This window comes from Somniosus microcephalus, chromosome 3 (assembly GCF_052327205.1).
Source record: "Somniosus microcephalus isolate GS21.2 chromosome 3, FLI_Smic_1.0, whole genome shotgun sequence".
NCBI classification, from domain to species: Eukaryota; Metazoa; Chordata; class Chondrichthyes; order Squaliformes; family Somniosidae; genus Somniosus; species Somniosus microcephalus.
Window position 1 is genome coordinate 348,647,101 of NC_140989.1, and position 18,127 is coordinate 348,665,227.

At 44.3% G+C, this 18,127-nt stretch overlaps 1 protein-coding gene across 8 annotated transcripts in view; it reads right to left on the bottom strand.

Annotated features, from left to right (window-relative positions):
- Positions 1 to 604: 604 nt before the first annotated feature.
- The window catches only part of LOC147122334 (bromodomain-containing protein 3-like), a 215,899-nt gene continuing 198,376 nt past the window's right edge, over positions 605 to 18,127 (bottom strand). For 7 of the 8 annotated variants that reach the window (XM_085983350.1, XM_085983352.1, XM_085983351.1 and 4 more), the window contains 2 exons: positions 8,755 to 8,923; positions 605 to 2,502 (listed from right to left, as the gene is read on the bottom strand). In XM_085983350.1, the coding sequence (XP_085839476.1) occupies positions 2,437 to 2,502; positions 8,755 to 8,923 (235 nt within the window). In that variant the 3' untranslated portion in view covers positions 605 to 2,436. Of the gene's footprint in view, positions 2,503 to 8,754; positions 8,955 to 18,127 lie in introns of those variants that run through there. The other variant, XM_085983354.1, reaches the window with a different exon arrangement.

An 18,127-nucleotide genomic window follows, 5' to 3' on the forward strand; every position in this document is an offset into this window, starting at 1 on the left:
AGAAACATCTGATTTGACACTTTGTGAATCCGAGAGTGTGGGAATAGGAAGGGACAGAACTGGTGAGAAATGCTGACAGTCATATACCCATGGGAACAATAAGAAAAAAGGTATAAAGTAATGAGTCTCCATCTAGGTGGTGAACTGTGGAAAGACCTCAGCTGGCACAGCTCCTGGGACAGAGAGTGTATCATTGTGATTGCTGTGTCTTGTGCTAGGGAAGGTTGCCTCATAGCAGAAAGTAACGAGATATCCTCTTATGAAATGTTGCTGCTTTGTTGATTTTGAAGTCTGCCACAAATAAAGCTTACATTGATTTTAATATATGTGTATCTGCAGTCAAGTCTGATTTGACAGGCCTGAACCCAAGTTATTTCTAGAGTCACAGCAATTACTATTTGACTAGTGGGGTGGGGGGTTTATATAATGAATGGCCAATCCACAATGCCAGTTTTACCCCCAACCGGTAAATTGAAAATCTACCGCTCATCATATCAACTACTGGGCTGGACATGTAAAGAAACTATAAAAAGCCAACAAAAAAGGCATCTCCAAGGAACAAACCTACTAGTAATAATCAGACATATTGAAAGCAGAACTTCAATTTAGTGCTACAGTTTATTACAGAATAAATGTAACAAAACATTCAGTAATAGAACAATGACCTAATTTGCAAAACAAAATTGTAATTCTAAATGGGACAGAAGTAAAATGATACAGCTACACCATCACATTTTATTAGATTTTATTTTTTTAAAAAGCTATCAAGAAATTTGGGACCAAACATGGCCAGTTCATCCTTAAAGTCAACAGTGTGACACTTTCAGTGCTTCATCCTATAATGAAGTACAAAACCACATGCTAAATTTGGGAAATGTACATATTTACTGGAGTTTAAAAAAAAATATGCATGGATCAACTTCACAGAGTAAATGCTAGATTCCAGAACATCCAACAGTTTCAAGTGAAGTACATTCTGCTGTTAGACGAATTGAATTTCTAAATAGTTAACATTGCAAAACATTTTATGGAGAATTAATAGATGTAGAAATACTGACAAAAACAGAACAGGAATCAGTCAGTAATAGGAAAGATGTAAGCAAAAAAAATAAAGACCGCTTTTCTTGGTGCAACTAAAGTTTGACTATATATAATTTTCTCACTAACCTCATATAATGACAGAGGTGTCCCATCAAGTTTTGTCTTCTACTGAGTTTATCTACATTTATGTACAAAATTATATAGTTTAACACATCCATTGAAGTGACAGTTGTGCACTAAACTCCCCCACGCAACACACATTGCAAATTAGAAGCGAGGATAACCAGGGTTGGGGGGAGGGGCACAGGAAGGAAAGACACAAGGTCATGAAAAAAAACTCTCCTTCCAAAAAGCAAAAACCACATACTGCAACATTGCACTTTGAAGATGAAACTTTAACAATACCATTACAATACAGAACACTGCAGCTCGCTTTTGAATAGGAAAATTCTTTATGGTTGTTTATCTAGTTGCTAGCAACTGCAAATAAGTTGCCAGTTCCAAAGCAGTAAAACTAGAAAAGTACAAACTGTGGAAACACATAACCTAATTACAGAAAATAGCGTGAACATCATTCATAGACATTTTAAAAGAAAATCTACTTATTACATATCTGATAGTGAGTGCTAAAAGAAAATCACTGAACATGTATATTTATTAACTCGACAACTTTAGTGCCAAGATCAAAATGTTAAGGCAGAAATAAGTACATCATTATGACTTTTTCCCTATTGTAACCATCAACTTGTTTGAAAACTGATTTTTCTAAGTTAACTTGGAACATTATTCCTTGCCTTTTCAATTCTCTTCCAATACCAGTATTTGAAAGTACATCATTGCAGTAAACCAGCAGTAAATTGTATCTGTATTTCAAAAGTTTTGTAACTGCAGTTAGTTGAAGGGCACTTGTGCAAATAAATGAAATTTTCACTTTTTTGTTACCATTTTTTAATGTTATACACACCCGTTATCTTTAACTACACAATGCGTAGATCACCATTTTGTTTTTTAATTCAGATTTTCGAAAGACAGTCTTAAGGGATATACAAGTTTGCTTTACCAACTGGGAACTGCAGTCCCCAAACAGTTTGCCCACTTAATGGTAACTACATAATGTATTTCATTTATGTGAAGAGCTTAGGAGCATTTGAGAGATGTTTAAAAAAAAGTGTTATGAAAGTGCAAGTTCTCTCATTTTCCTCTGTATACAGGCAACATTCCAACAAGCATTCGGTGGTCAAACTCCTGCAAGGTTCTGTTATTACCCAGTGTGATGTCCAGAATATACTTTAAAGACTGCAAACTCAAAACCTGTCAATTCAGCTCATTTCAACCATCATACAGATAGGATATTTACTTTTGCATGACCAGAGTCCAAATCATTGCCAAGATTTCTCAAAGAGTTTCTTCAAATGTTGCCATAATATCGCTCTGCAAATTCATGTCAATGGTAGTTGCCATCTGTAAAAAGATGGAGATAAATGTTGTTCAAACTTGTATGTTCAAGCAAATCTAATCCTCAAATTTTATAAAGAGTTGTTCTATTTAAATCAAAGAATCTATTTCTGAAAATTTCAGAGGAGAAACTGAATAGGTTGAAACTCCTGCAAGTGAGTGAAAAATAAATTTGAATTTCCAAGAAACAGTTTAAATTAATTAGTGGTAAAGAAACATTATTTAGAAGCTATTTACAAAGCATTGGCTTAGTTCTTAAAGTTGTCATATTATTTTGTCCGCTTAGGCAGAAGGGTGTCTACTGTAAACATAGAACTATATTGCTGTTATTCATGCTTGTTGGTCTTCTGTAAAATAAATTTGCTTCATATTTTAAACAGTAAAATCAAGTTCATATGAAATGCTCCACCACTTTCAAATGCTGGAGGATGATCTTATGAAAGTATAGATTGTGCTCAGTAACTAAAAGCAATTTCCAGACAGGGTTGTTCGATTTGTTTTCCTGGGCATGTTACCACAACTTTATCCAAATCTTAAGGCTAGGATGGACACTCAAAGTTATGAGGAGTTGCTGAATGTTTGACTTCCCCCCCCCCCCGCTTGGTTCGTTGCACCTTCCTGGGTAATAGAGACATGAAATAAGTTACCAGAAAAGGCCACTGAAGAAGGAGGCATGGATAGGTTCAAGGGATAACTGCTTGGATATATGGAGAGTAAGGAAATTTGTTAAAATATGGGTAGGTGGAGTTGACATCAAATAAAATAATTGGCTTAAGGCAATTAGCCTTTTCCTAAAAAGTCACTCTCTTGTCTCCCAACCCATTGCGTTATAGCACCAAAATTGGGGCATTTCTTAATAAGTACAAAGAAGCAATTTACTCAGAGGGCTGGATTTTGTCATTGGGGTGGGGTGGGGGCATGTCAGGTGGTCATCGTGTCCGGACCCCGCCTCCAATGTGAGGCGGGACAAATGAGCGATTTTGCCCTAATTGGGCACTTGATTTCCAGCGTGTGGGAACCCCTGGCCCAATGAGTATTTTGATGCTGAAACTCGCCTCCGATGATGTCATCTATTCAGCTGCATTTAAGGCCTGCAAGTAGCCTTGGTTCTTGTTCAGCCTTTCAACTTGAGCATAATACTTCTGAGGGATTCGTGCAAAAACCATGTCAGGCACCAGACCAAAGTGTGCACCCCGATTTGATGAGAACTCCCTCCAAGCTCTGGTGGAGGGAGCAAGAGCAAATAAGGAAGTGCTGTTTCCTTCTTCAGGGAGGAAAAAGCCTCCACAACAAACCAAAGCTGTGTGGCTGCAAGTGAATGCAATTTCAATGTGCAGCAGAACCTGGCTGCAATGCAGAAAGAGGTTTCATGACCTTCTCCGCACAGGAAAAGTGAGTACTCCATCCCCACGACCCTCAATCTGATCCCCATTGCCTCTCACAACCAGCACTCTGCTTCGTCAACCTCCTCCTCCACATCCCACTTGACCCTTACATCCCTGCACCCTTAACCATTCCCTCTCTCGCTATGTTCACATTCACTTAACTATTTGACTATGCAGCCCTCACGCTCCCCATCATTGTGATGCAATGACAACAACTTACAACACACAGAGGGGGCCCTTGGTCTTGGCACCTCACTCCATCTTTGTGTCCTTCTAAGCATCTATGCTATGGATTCTCTACACTCACTCCTTCATTCTCACTCAAACTCCACTTGTGTCCCTCATTGCAGGAAAAGAGCCCACAATAAGAGGGAGAGGGTGAGGACAGGAGGAGGGCCGCCCTCAATAGCCCAGCTCACCACTGCAGAGGCGGCGGCCCTGGAGATCTTGGGAGTGGAGGAGGATGTGCAAGTGGGGGACGGACAGACGGGCGCATCAGAGCAAGCTGGTGACAGAATAGTTTTTCATCACTCTCATTGATGTTGCATGAGTGACTGATTGATTCTGATGCTCTAACAGATTAACTTATGATCATCTGCACAATTCAATGTGCATGCAACATTTATCTCGCATGTCTAACTCTTTCCTTTACTCCCCCAACAGGACCATTGACAGTCCCCCCTCCCCACTGTCCAGGAGGAACAGCCTGAGCCCCCCCCCCACCCCCGCCGACTCCTCAGAGGAAGCTGCAACCTCGGAGGGTGCAGCTGTTAGTAAGCCATCCACTTGAGGCCGCCAGGATTAACTGCCGTGTTCCAGAGGAGACGTGCAGCACGGGGGAAATGTGTTAAACTCACAAAGGCCTCTGAAAATGGGATTAGAGGCACTTAGCTGGTTAAGTGCCTTAGGGGCCTATCCCGCCTCTTAGAGGCGAGATGGAAACGGGGTCTGAAACCCCGATTTTGGGGAAATTGCTCAGAGGTGGGATTGGATCTGCCCGACATTTTTTGCAATTTTAACACCTCACATGCCTCCAAACCCGCCTCCTCGGGCCTGGCAAAATCAAGCCCAGAGTCTCTCTTTAATTGCAGACTCAACTGCTGTGATACAGATCAAAGGAAGAGGCTTATAATGTTGGAAAAAATGTAGTAAACCTGAGGATTGGGAGGATTTTAGAATTCAGCAAAGGAGGACCAAGAAATTGATTAGGAAAGAGAAAAAAGAATGAGAGAGTAAATTAGCGAGAGACATAAAAACAAATTGTAAGTGTTTCTATAGGTATGTAAATAGGAAGAGATTAGTGAAAGTAAACATGGGCCCATTAGAGGCAGAAACAGGAGAAATGATAATGGGTAATAAGGAAATGGCAAAGACATTAAACAAATACTTTGTATCTGTCTTCACGGTAGAAGACACAATAAACATTCCGGAAATAATGGGGAACCAAGGTTCTAGAGAGAATGAGGAAATTAAAGAAATCAGTATAAGTAAAGACGTAGTACTGGAGAAATGAATGGTACTAAATGGCGACAAATCCCTTGGACCAGACGACCTGCATCCTAGAGGTAGCTGTAGAGATAGTGGATGCACTGATATTAATCTTTCAGGATACCCTAGATTCTAGAACAGTCCCCAAGGATTGGATGGTAGCAAACATAACCCTGCTATTTAAGAAAGGAGGAAGAGAAAAAACAGGGAACTATAGGCCAGTTAGCCTGACATCGGTAGTGGGCAAAAAGCTCGAATCTATTATTAGGGACATGGTAACGGGGCACTTAGAAAATCACAATATGGTTAGGTAGAGTCAACATGGTTTTATGAAAGGGAAATCATATGTGACAAATCTGTTAGAGTTTTTTGAAGATGGATAAGTGGGAACCAGTGGATGTAATGTATTTGGATTTTCAAAAAGCATTCGATAAGGTGCCACACAAGAGGTTATTACACAAAATTAGGACTCATGGGATTGGGAGTAATATATTAGTATGGATTGAGGATTGATTAATGGAAAGAAAACAGAGAGTAGGAATAAATGGGACTTTTTCGGGTTGGCAGGCTGTAACTAGCGGGGTACCGCAAGGATCAGTGTTTGGGCCTCAGCCATTTACAATCTATATTAATGACTTAGATGAAGGGACTGAGTGTAACGTATCCAAGTTTGCTGATGATACAAAGTTAGGTGGGAAAGTAAGCTGTGAGGAGGATGCAAAGAGGCTGCAGAGAGATATAGACAGGTTGACAGAGTGGGCAAGAACATGGCAAATGGAATACAATGTGGGGAAGTGTGAAGTTATCCACTTTGGTAGGAAAAACAAAACAGCAGAATATTTTTTGAATGGTGAGAGACTGGGAAATGTTTGCATTCAGAGGGACCTGGGTGCCCTTGTACATGAATCACAGAAAGTTAACATGCAGGTACAACAAGCAATTAGGAAAGCAAATGGTATGTTAGCTTATGTTACAAAGGGATTAGAGTATAAGAGTAAAGAAGTCTTACTACAATTATGCAGGGCATTGGTGAGGCCACCCTGGAGTACTGTGTACAGTTCTGGTCTCCTTACCTAAGGAAAGACATACTTGCCTTAGAATGTTCACTGGACTGGTTCCTGGGATGAGTGATTGCCCTACGAGGAGAGATCAAGTAGACTAGGCCTGCATTCCCTAGAGTTTAGAAGAATGAGGGGTGATCTCATTGAGACACATAAAATTCTTAAGGGGCTTGACAGGGTTATTGCTGGGAAAATGTTTCCCCTGGCTGGGGAATCTAGAACAAGGGGTCACAGTCTCAGAATAAGGGGTTGGCCATTTAGGACTGAGATGAGGAGAAATTTCTTCACTCAAAGGGTTGTGAATCTTTGGAATTCTCTACCCCAGAGAGCTGTGGATGCTCAGCCGTTGAGCATATTCAAGGTGTGGAGATGCCGTTCAAGACAGAGGTCGATAATTCCCTTAGTTCCCAAAAATTTAAGGGATATGGGGGATAGTGCAGGAAGGTGGAGTTGAGGTAGAAGATCAACCATGATCTTGTTGAATGGTGGAGCAGGCTCGAAGGGCCAAATGGCCTACTCCTGCTCCTATTTGTTACGTTCTTATGTAGATGATTGGTTCTTACCGTGAATGAAGGGGGAAAAATTCATGGCTGCCTCCAGAGTTGCTGGTATTACCGGCAACTCGGGTTAGTGGCCACTGAAAATGGTCGCAGCGCTACTGGGGAAAATGTATCTTCAAGAGCTGTCTCCAACCAACTGCACCACCAGCCTCACACACTGCACAACACCCCCCACCCCACCATCACTCACCTGCCAACCACAAGGCACATCTCCCAATCCTAGCCTCACCTCTTCCCCCTTGGAAGAGACAGTGCTGGCCATTCTTGGCAGGGGCATGGCTGAGCCCTTGGCCAGCAGTGGGGCAGAAAGGATACAATATGCCGGTATCCTCATTGGTTATCCTCCATCTCGCATGCACCTCTTGCTTTCCCACCCTCCCCTCACCACAACTCCACCCTTGTGGCTTCCTCATTTCACATACCAAAAAAATGCAGCCTGCTCAGCCAGTGGTTGGCCAAGAAGAGGGAGAGGAGAGTGAAGATGATGATTGATTGGACATTCCCAGCCACCAGCTCCTCAAGGTTGACCAGCAGAGCCATTTCCAGTGTCCTCCACTAAAAGTTAGCAGCCTTCCACCAGCCATGCTGCAGCCACTGGGGTAGCACTGCGTGACATCAGTAGGATAGGCAAAGGCACATACAAGACAGACAGTCACTAAGGGAATGCATAAAGGTGATGAGTTGATTTCTTAATGATATATTGGATGGATAGATGTATAAAGTTGGATTGGAAAGTTTGTTTTGTGGTGGCTTTTACTTCAGCATTGTGGCCAAGAGGACAGAGGGAAGGTAAGGTGTGGGACTAATGTTAAAAGGAGAATTCAGGTTGTGGTCACTGGGACCGAAGGCGGATGATTCCATCCCAGATATCCTGGCCAGAAAGGGGCTGGCTGGGTTGCATCCTTGCTTCTGCTTCCTCCTCCTCAGCATTTTCCTCTTCCCTCTGCGAGCGGATGCTGTAAATCTGAAATGACAGCATAAAAATGCTGGAAATACTCAGCTGGTCAGGCAGCATCTTGACCCGAGACGTGAACTCTGTCTCTCACTCCACGGATGTTGCCTGACCTGCTGAGTATTTGCAGCATTTTCGGTCTTCTCAGAGGCATTCCTTTGCCATCCAAGGCCTTGCAAGCATCCAGCAGCACACCCTACACACTTTAAAAAAAAAAAAAAAAAAGTTTTAACATCTATTGTACCAACCCACTACTTCAATAAAATCAAAATAACCGTCCAAAAGTTAAATGCAAACTTACCTGAAAGATGTGTCTGTCCCTTTAAGAGGTGCTGACAGCACCTCGGTCAGTCTGCTTGCACGCTAGGTTTATCTGACATGCTTAGAACCCAGCACTGAACTCAGCGCTAGGGTCGAAGTTCACAGTGGTGACGTTAAGTCGGCGTGCACGTCACCACTCTACCATTTTTTTTCCAGGGCGCTACTCAAGAACGCCAGAGCTGCCAGGACGTCAAAAATGGAGGACGCCGCAGGACCCGCCACCGCTGGCGGAAGAGCAGCTGCCACCGCTTTCTTGACTTAACGCCACGCTAACAGTTGGCGCTAAGGTAAGGAATTTCACCCCCAAAGAATATAATGTGTTTGTGGCTTTTACTAGTGGGTGGAAACTGCTTCTTGGAAATGGATAAATGATCACAAAAACCACCACCTTGAGCACGGTACAATTTATATATCGACTATTTAGTCACTGTTGTGGAATATACAGCAACACAGTGTTAGTTTGTCGGAAAGAATTGTTTTGGGCTACTTACTGCTTCTCTTCTTCGACGCTCTTGCTCCCTTTTCCTGGCCAGCTCTCTTTTATCCAGTGATTCTTGCTGTGCCTCATGCTCTTCTTGCATTTTCTGCTCAGCCAATTTTTCACAGACCTCATCTTGGGCTCTTTGAGTGTGTTCTAGGACACTCTCCTTCTCATGTTCTCTGCAACACAAGTGTTGCTTCAGTGTGACCTCTTGAAAGGAAATGTTATGTTTGTATACAATACACAAAAACGCTGGTAACCAGGAGTGATGACACGGCAATCATCAGTTGACAGGTTCAGACTGCAAGAACTGCTTACCACAATCTGATTTTTGAAATTAGATCACTACAATATCATTCCCTCCTTTCTAAATAAAATTAGTTTTAATCTTACATTAGGGTTTTACACATCCTTTCTTATATTGAGAGCTACTGCAACAAAAGCCCTTCATGTTGCTGCACAAGGATATTTGCACGCTCGGAAAAATGATTACTACCTCATAGCATTCCATAAAATAATTTATAAATAAAGGGAACACTAGATTACCTACTTCTGATATTGTTCTCCCTTAATCTTTAAGTTGGATTTCAAAAAGCAACTTTGAGGTAAAAAATTAATTTAGGAAAATGTTCCTGTAAGAACTTTCTGCAGTGTGCGCATCAAGTGGTCTTCTACTTTGATGTATACAAGACATCTTTTGTGGCTACGCACCGGGATCTCGAACGGTGACAGCACAAATACACCCTGAACAATTAACAGCTCCAAACAGCACCTTGGTTAGCAGCTCCACACAGGGTGCATGCTTGGAGGGAGTTTTCTTGTGGAGAGAATGTCTTTCAATGAATGAGGAACTCCTTACACAAATGACGTAATTCAAATATTCTTCCTCATTTGTACAAACAAGAGGACTGTTCAAAAAAGGCGAGAGGGATAAACCTGGTAACCACAGGCCGATCAGTCTAATGTCAGTGGTAGGAAAACTACTGGAGACCACCTTCAAGGAAAAAATTCACTCTCACTTGGAGATGCATGGGTTAATAAGGGACAGCCAGCACAGATACGTTAAAGGCAAATCATGTCTGACTAACCTGATTGAGTTCTTTGATGAAGTAACAGAAAGGGTTGATGAAGGCAGTGCAGTAGATGTTGTATATATGGACTTCCAAAAGGCACTTGATAAAGTACGGCATAACAGACTTATTCAGAAAATAGAAGCACATGGTATTACAGGAACGGTGGCAACTTGGGTATGACATTGGCAAAGAGGAGGGAGAGAGTAGTGGTGAACAAATGGTTTTTCTACCTGGAGGGAAGTATGCAGTGGGATCCCCCAGGGTTCGGTATTAGGACCATTGCTTTTCTTGTTATATATAAATGACCTGGACTCGGTTACAGGGAGTACAATTTTGAAGTTTATGGATGGTACAAACTTGGCAACGTAATAAATAGTGAGGAGGAAAGTAGAAGACTTCAGGAGGACAGACAGACTGGTAAAATGGTCAGACACATGACAGATGCAATTTATTGTGGATAAGTACGAAGTGATGCACTTTGGGAGAAATAACAGAGAGGCAATGTAATGTAAATGGTACTATTTTGAGGGGGGGGGGGGGGGGAAAGAGAGGAGGAGCGAAAGAGCAGAGGGACCTGGGGTGGATATTCACAAATCCTTGAAGATGGCAGGGCAAGTTGATAAGGCGGTTAAGAAAGCGTATGGGATACTTGGCTTTTTAAAATAGGGGCATTGAATACAAAAACTAGGAAGTCATGCCAAACCTTTACAAATCACTGGTTAGGCCTCAGCTGGAGTATTGTGTTCAATTCTGGGCATCACACTTTAGGAAGGATATCAAGGTCCTGGAGAGGGTACAGAGGATGTTTACCAGGATATCAAGGACGAGGGACTTCAGTTACATGGAAAGATTAGAGAAGGTGGGGTTGTTCTCCTCAGAGCAGAGAAGGCTAAGGGGAGACCTAATAGAGGCATTCAAAATTATGAAGGGTTTTGATAGAGCAAGTAGGGAGAAACTGTTTCCTCTGACAAGTGGGTCAGTAACCAGAGGTCATAGATTTAAAATAATTGGCAAAAAAACTATAGGGGAAATGAGGTGAAATTTCTTCACAGAGGGTTGTTAAAATCTGGAACGCATTACTTGAAAGGGTGGTGGAATCAGATTCCACAGTAACTTTCAAAAGACAATTTGGACACGTACATGTACAATATCGGCCACATTCAGGGAAACAAAAAAAAATTAGAAACTTGACTGTTGGACTGACACCAGTATCGTCAAGTCAGGTTGGCGCAGAGGGGTGTAAAATTATCCCGACAGGAAAAGTGGAGAGAATAATACTTGGGAAAGCATGCAAAGTGCTCCAGGACTAACTAAGAGAGATGAGAAGGATCCTCCACAAGTTGGGCCACTGCATGAACAGTCTGGCTTTCAAAAAGTGCACTGTCAAGAACTAAAAAATTAAATTACCCAATATGCTTGTCACTGGCTGTACCTAGTTTCTTTTCTGAGTGAAAGTAACTACAGAGGTTGATGAAAATCTTTGGTTTCATTTACACAGAAAGCTAATATCTTGTGCACATCTGTGTGATACTTTCAACAGAAGAAATGGGTGGTGATGGATAAAGTTCTTGCATTGCAATTTTTCTGACACAAATTTGGCAAAAAAGAGACAGATTAGGCCAGACTTATCCATCTAAGTCAGGAAGTGCTCAATGTACGAGATCTTGATGTTGAAGATAAGAAGGTCTGACTGTAGTGTATGTACCTTTAAGGGGAGAACTACTTTTTATAGCTCCTGTATACTGTAGTACCGGCAGTGACCACACACGTATATAAACCCCGAGTAGGGATCTGTACGTTTAGTTTTTTAGTAACCCTCATCCAGTAAATACTTGTTGATTGTTCCTGCAGTCTCGTGTCTAGTTATTGAAGGACACACATCATCAAAAATACACGGATCTAACAGTGGCGACAAGGCAGATTCGAACCTACCTGCAACTCTGCATTACCTCCCAGGGATTCGCTCCAGGAGAACAGTGGAAGAAAGTTGAGGCCAGAAGCACGGGCGTCGACCACGAGCAACCGCCCAGTCATCCAGCAGAGATTTGAGCATCGCAGGGGAGGCTGTTGAGAGCTGGGCTTGGTTCTCCAGTCACGGTGGTCCAGCGAAACGGGCTGGCAACAGGTACGGCGCAGACCCTTCCCGGACAGCGGCGGCTAGAGCCGACCGACGGCACAGAAAAGGCCGAGCAGCGTCGACGGGAGAAGAGAGAGGGTAGAGCGCACAGGGTGCAGCCGGTGTTCAGGACCGAACGGCGTCGACGGAAGAGAGAGAGGCGTGAAGGAAAACGCGCAGAGCGCATCCGGTGTTCAAGGGCCGAGCAGCCGCAGCGGAGAAGAAGGGAGAGCGCGGGAAACGCCATTTTGAGCCGCAGCGGCGAAGAAGGGAGAGCGCAGGAAAACGCCATTTTGAGCCGCAGCGGAGAAGAGAGAGCGCGGGAAAACGCCATTTTTAGCCAGTCTAACCACACCCAGGGATGCCGAAGAGCGGCAGTATCACAGCGTTCGACAATGAAGTCGAAGATTGGACGACATATGTCGAATGCATAGAAGTGTACTGCAAGGCGAATGAAGTGCCAGATGAGAGGAAAGCGCTGGTATTGTTGAATTCCATGGGTGCAAAAACATATGGCTTACTACGAAACCTAGTAACCCCAGAGAAGCCAGTGGACAAGGACTTTGGAAACAGTGTCAATCCTACAGAACCACTTAAACCCCACACCGCTGCTGATAACAGAAAGATTTAAGTTTCACAAAAGGAACCAGCATAAAGATGAAAGTAATGCTGAGTATTTAACGGAACTGCACAAGCTATCGAAACACTGCCAGTTTGGAACGGGACTAGCAGATACTTTAAGGGACAAGTTTGTGTGTGGGCTTCAAAGTGAAGGAACCCAGAAACGGCTTCTATCAGAAAAGGATCTTGCGCTGGACAAGGCTTTCAGCATGGCAGTATCACACGAAGCAGCCACACAGGACGCTGCAGAGATACAACGGAGACCGCAAGAATATGGCACAAATGAAATGTCATACGGAACAATGAAGTGCTATTGCTGCGGCAGAACAACACACGACCATAATGATTGCTGGTTTAAGGACAAAGTGTGCAGACAGTGTGGAAAAGTAGGACACATAGCAAGAGTCTGCAGGTCGGGAAAGAAAACCAGCAGCAAGAAATCTCCACAGGAGAAGTACAAGAAGGTACATAAGGTGACGGAGAGTAGTTCAGACGAACAGAAAAGTGATACAGACTCCGGAAGCAAGGAGCTGGGTTGTCTGAAACTACATAATGTAATCAAAATGGAGGATCACCAAACTATCTGGGTCACGCTCAAGATAGACGGAGTCCAAGTGAAAATGGAATTGGACACAGGATCAGCCCTAACAGTCATAAACCGAAGGGACTACAAGCGGCTATTCTCACATATACCCTTGAGAGATACAGAGATTGTCTTGAAGACGTACACGGGGCAAAAAGTCTACCCCAAAGGAAAAATAAGGGTGAACGCTGTATATAAAAGGTAATGAAACACCAAAAATTGACCTATATGTATTGCCAGATGGAGGACCACCACTACTAGGACGTGAATGGATCCGGAAGATACAGCTAGATTGGCATTCCATACAAGCACTGACTGTAGATGCCAAAAAGGATGACGACGCCACACCTGGACGACTGTCAAAAATGCTAACTGACGCACAAGAAGTGTTCCAGGATGGACTTGGAACACTAAAAGGCATAACAGCGACGATCAAAATAGAGGAACATGCAAGCCCAAAGTTTTTTTTTTTTTTTTTTTTTTTTTTTAAGGCCAGACCGATGCCTTATGCGATCCGCCCAGCTGTCGAAGCAGAGCTGGAAGGTTTGGAACGTTCAGGAGTACTGTCCAAAGTGGACTGGAGCGAGTGGGCCACTCCCATCATTCCTGTAATGAAGAGGTCGTTGAGTAATACGACTGGGGAACCAAAGAAAGTTCGCATCTGTGGGGACTTTAAGGTGACAGTGAACCCAGTCCTTCACATGGTACAATATCCGCTTCCGCGGATTGAAGATATTTTCGCCTCGCTATCTGGAGGGAAACGCTTCACTAAGATTGATCTGGCCCAGGCGTACCTGCAAATGGAGGTAGAAGAAGCCTCGAAACAGTACCTCACGATCAACACTCAAAGGTCTCTACCAATACAACCAGCTGGTGTTCGGGGTAGCATCAGCTCCGGCTATTTGGCAAAGGGCAATGGATCAAGTCCTGCAAGGGATTCCAGGGACCCAGTGTTATTTGAATGACATCCTGATCACGGGCGAAAATGACAGTGCTCACCTTGCCATCCTGGAGCAGGTGCTCACTAGATTGAAGGAATATGGGCTCCGAGCAAAATCGCCACAAATGCGAGTTTTTCCAGAAGCAGATCTCGTATTGTGGCCACGTTATTGATGAAGAGGGGTTACATAAGTCCCCTGAAAAGATTGAGGCAGTAGTCAAGGCTCCAGCACTGGAAAACGTGTCACAACTGAGGTCGTTCCTCGGGCTGGTGAACTACTACCATAAGTTCTTGCCGAATTTGTCTACAGTACTACACCCACTGAACACCCTACTGCAAACGGGGGTACCATGGAAGTGGAGTGACGAATGTAAACGAGCTTTCCAGAAGTGCAAAGAATTGATCACATCAAAAGAGGTGTTGGCTCATTTCAACCTAGCACTACCAATTCGGTTGGCGTGTGATGCATCACCCTATGGCATTGGAGCGGTGCTGTCGCAGAAGTTCCCGGATGGCTCGGAGAGGCCGGTAGCCTTTGCGTCTCGGTCACTAACCTCAGCCGAGCGTAACTACGCCCAGATTGACAGGGAGGCCCTCAGCCTTGTGTGGGGAGTGAAAAAGTTCAACCACTATCTGCACGGGCAGAAGTTCACCTTGCTGACTGACCATCAACCACTTGTCTCCATCTTTAATCCAAAGAAGGGCGTGTCGGTGATGACTGCGCAACGGCTACAAAGATGGTCGCTTTTTCTAGGGGCGAACCAATATGAAATCGAGTATAAGGGCACGAAACAGCATGGAAACGCTGATGGGCTATCACGCCTGCCACTGCCTACTGCGGAGGAAGCACCAGCAGTGGACCCTGTCGAAATATTTCATTCGACTATAATTGAACGCTTGCCAGTAACTAACGCTGATATAGAGAAGGAGACCCGAAATGACCCGACACTGTCTCGGGTATATGACTTGACGGTGAAGGGATGGCCAACACATGGCGACTCACTGTTGCCAGCATTCTCATCCAGAAGAGAACAGCTGTCAGTATGCCAGGGGACCTTGATGTGTGGATCCCAAGTGGTAATTCCACCCAAGTTAAGGGAGAGAGTGCTCAATGAGCTTCACGAAGGCCATCTGGGAGGGGTGAAAATGAAAAGCCTTGCTAGGGCTTATGTGTGGTGGCTGGGGATCGATCAGCAAATCGAGGACCTGACAAAGAGCTGCTCAGGATGCCAGAAGGTCCAAAATGCACCACCACATGCCCCTCTACACCCATGGGAGTGGCCCTCATCTCCATGGCAACGGGTACATATTGATTTTGCTGGTCCATTCATGGACTCAATGTTTCTAATAGCCGTGGATGCGCACTCAAAATGGCCCGAGGTGATCAAAATGTCGTCCACCACCACGGAGAAAACTATTGCAGTCCTACGGACCATATTTGCCAGGAACGGCTTGCCAGAGCAGATTTGCTCTGATAACGGACCACAGTTTGTGTCCGAAGAGTTTCGAAGATTCATGAGAAGGAATGGGGTAAGGCATTACACATCCGCCCCGTATCATCCAGCCACAAATGGATTGGCGGAGAGGTTCGTACAAACCTTTAAGAAAGCAGTAAGGGCCATGTGCGATGACGACATTCCACTGCAGCATAAGGTGGACAATTTCCTTTTAGCCTACAGAAATGCGACACATGCAGTCACCAACCAGACCCCGGCCATGATGTTCTTTAACCGAAGGTTGAGATCTCGTCTGGATTTGCTCAAACCAAATGTACGAAGAGATGTTGAGAATAAGCAATTCCAGCACATCAATGAGAAGCCGACAAGGAGCTTCAATGTAGGGCAACCAGTCTTGGCCCGTGACTACCGAACAGAGAAATGGCAACCAGGAACGATATGCACACAGCAGGGGCCACTAATGTACACAGTGGATGTTGGGGAGAACATTGCGAGACGCCATGTCGACCAGATCCTAGTCACAGGAACGAGTCAACCCCATGTCTCGCGCACCTGGTGATGAACCCGACATACAGGTAGCATCTACCCCAGAAACAGTAGCATCGGAAGCTGATGAACCAACTGACGACAGGGGGCCTCCACACCAAGAACAAGACACTCAGGAAAGGCGCTATCCAGAAAGGATCAGGAAGCCGCCCCAAAGACTGAATTTATAAATGGACTATTTTCAGTTAATGTGCATGTTAAAAAGTGTTAATTGTTAAATGAATGTTATGGTACTGTCAATCTAAAAGGGGAGGAATTGTAGTGTATGTACCTTTAAGGGGAGAACTACTTTTTATAGCTCCTGTATACTGTTGTACCGGCAGTGACCACACCTGTATATAAACCCTGAGTAGGGATCTGTACGTTTAGTTTTTTAGTAACCCTCATCCAGTAAATACCTGTTGATTGTTCCTGCAGTCTTGTGTCTAGTTATTGAAGGACACACAACATCAAAAATACACAGATCTAACACTGACGACTGTGTCTTTCTTAATTAATAATGGGTTAAGAGAATGATCTATATGGAGTGTGGAAATTTTTAGACCGTACATAAATCCTCCTGTTGACAAAGCAATAGGTACTACCTAATCTTCTCTGAGCCTATAGCAAAATTCCTACAGCCTCCTGTGCTGAACAGTGGTCATAAGGGTTATCTTTGTATAGTTCCATTATAAATCTATATCTGGCTTGGACTTTTGTTCATTTACGCAAAGTATCTGAACCTCCACAAATTTGTTCCACACCAACTTGGACACCTGCATCCTGATTTTAAAAATTGGCATCTTCACCCCTAAGCATTCTATTTATCCTTAGCCCCTCCTATTTCCTCATCTACATGCTGCCCCTCGACAACATCATCCGAAAACACTAGGTCAGGTTCCACGTGTACGCCGACGTCACCTAGCTCTACTTCACCACCCCCTCTCTCGACCCCTACACTGTCTCTAAATTGTCAGGCTGCTTGTCCGACATCCAGTACTGGATGAGTGGAAAATTCTTCCAATTAAATATTGGGAAGACCAAAGCCATTGTCTTCAGTCCACGCCACAAACTCCGTTCCCTAGCCACCGACTCCATCACTCTCCCTTGCCAGTGTCTGAGGCCGAATCAGTCCGTTCGCAACCTCGGCATTCTATTTGATCTTGAGCTGAGCTTCCAACCTCAAATCCTCTCCATCACCAAGACTGCATACTTCCACCTCCATAACACAGTCCATCTCCATCCCTGCCTCAGCCCATTTGCTGGTGAAACTCTCATCCATGCCCTTGTTAATTCTATACCCAACTATTCCAACGCTCTCCTGGCCAGCCACTCATCATGCACCCTCCATAAACTTGACCTCATCCAAAATTCTGCTGCCCGTATCTTAACTTGCACCAAATCCCGTTCACCCATCACCCCTATGCTTGCTGCCTCAATGTTAAAATTTTCGTCCTGGTTTTCAAATCCCTCCATGGCCTCGCCTCTCCCTATCTCAAACCTCCTCCAACCCTCGGAGATCTCCGAGCTCCTCCAGTTCTGGTCTCTTGCGCATCCCCAGTTTTCATCGCTCCACCATCGGAGGCCATGCCTTGGGCTGCCTAGGTGCTAAGCTCTGGAATCAACTCCCTAAACCCCACTCTCCTCCTTTAAGACACTCCTTAAAATCTACCTCTTTGACCAAGCTTTTGGTCACCTGTCCTAATGTCTCCTGTGGCTCAGCGCTATATAAATGCAAGTTGTTGTTTTGCTGTTGGGTATAGTTCTGAAATATACTAAACCACACATGTGCACATATCCCTAAACCTATACTTTCCTGCAGTCTCCTGTATTATTCCTCACAATTTCCAGTGTCTTTTAACTTGGTACAGTCAGCAAATGCTACTATTCTCATGAGGGAGTGGAGGGGCGGGGAGGGGGGGGGTGGTGTGGGGGTAGGGGAGAGGGAGGAGCTGCAATAACACGCAAGGAGCTCAATACCATCCAGGACAAAGCAGTTCCCTTGTTTGGCATGTCATCCGCCCCCTCCACTAAGTGTACTATCTACAGAATGCACTGCAGCAACTCA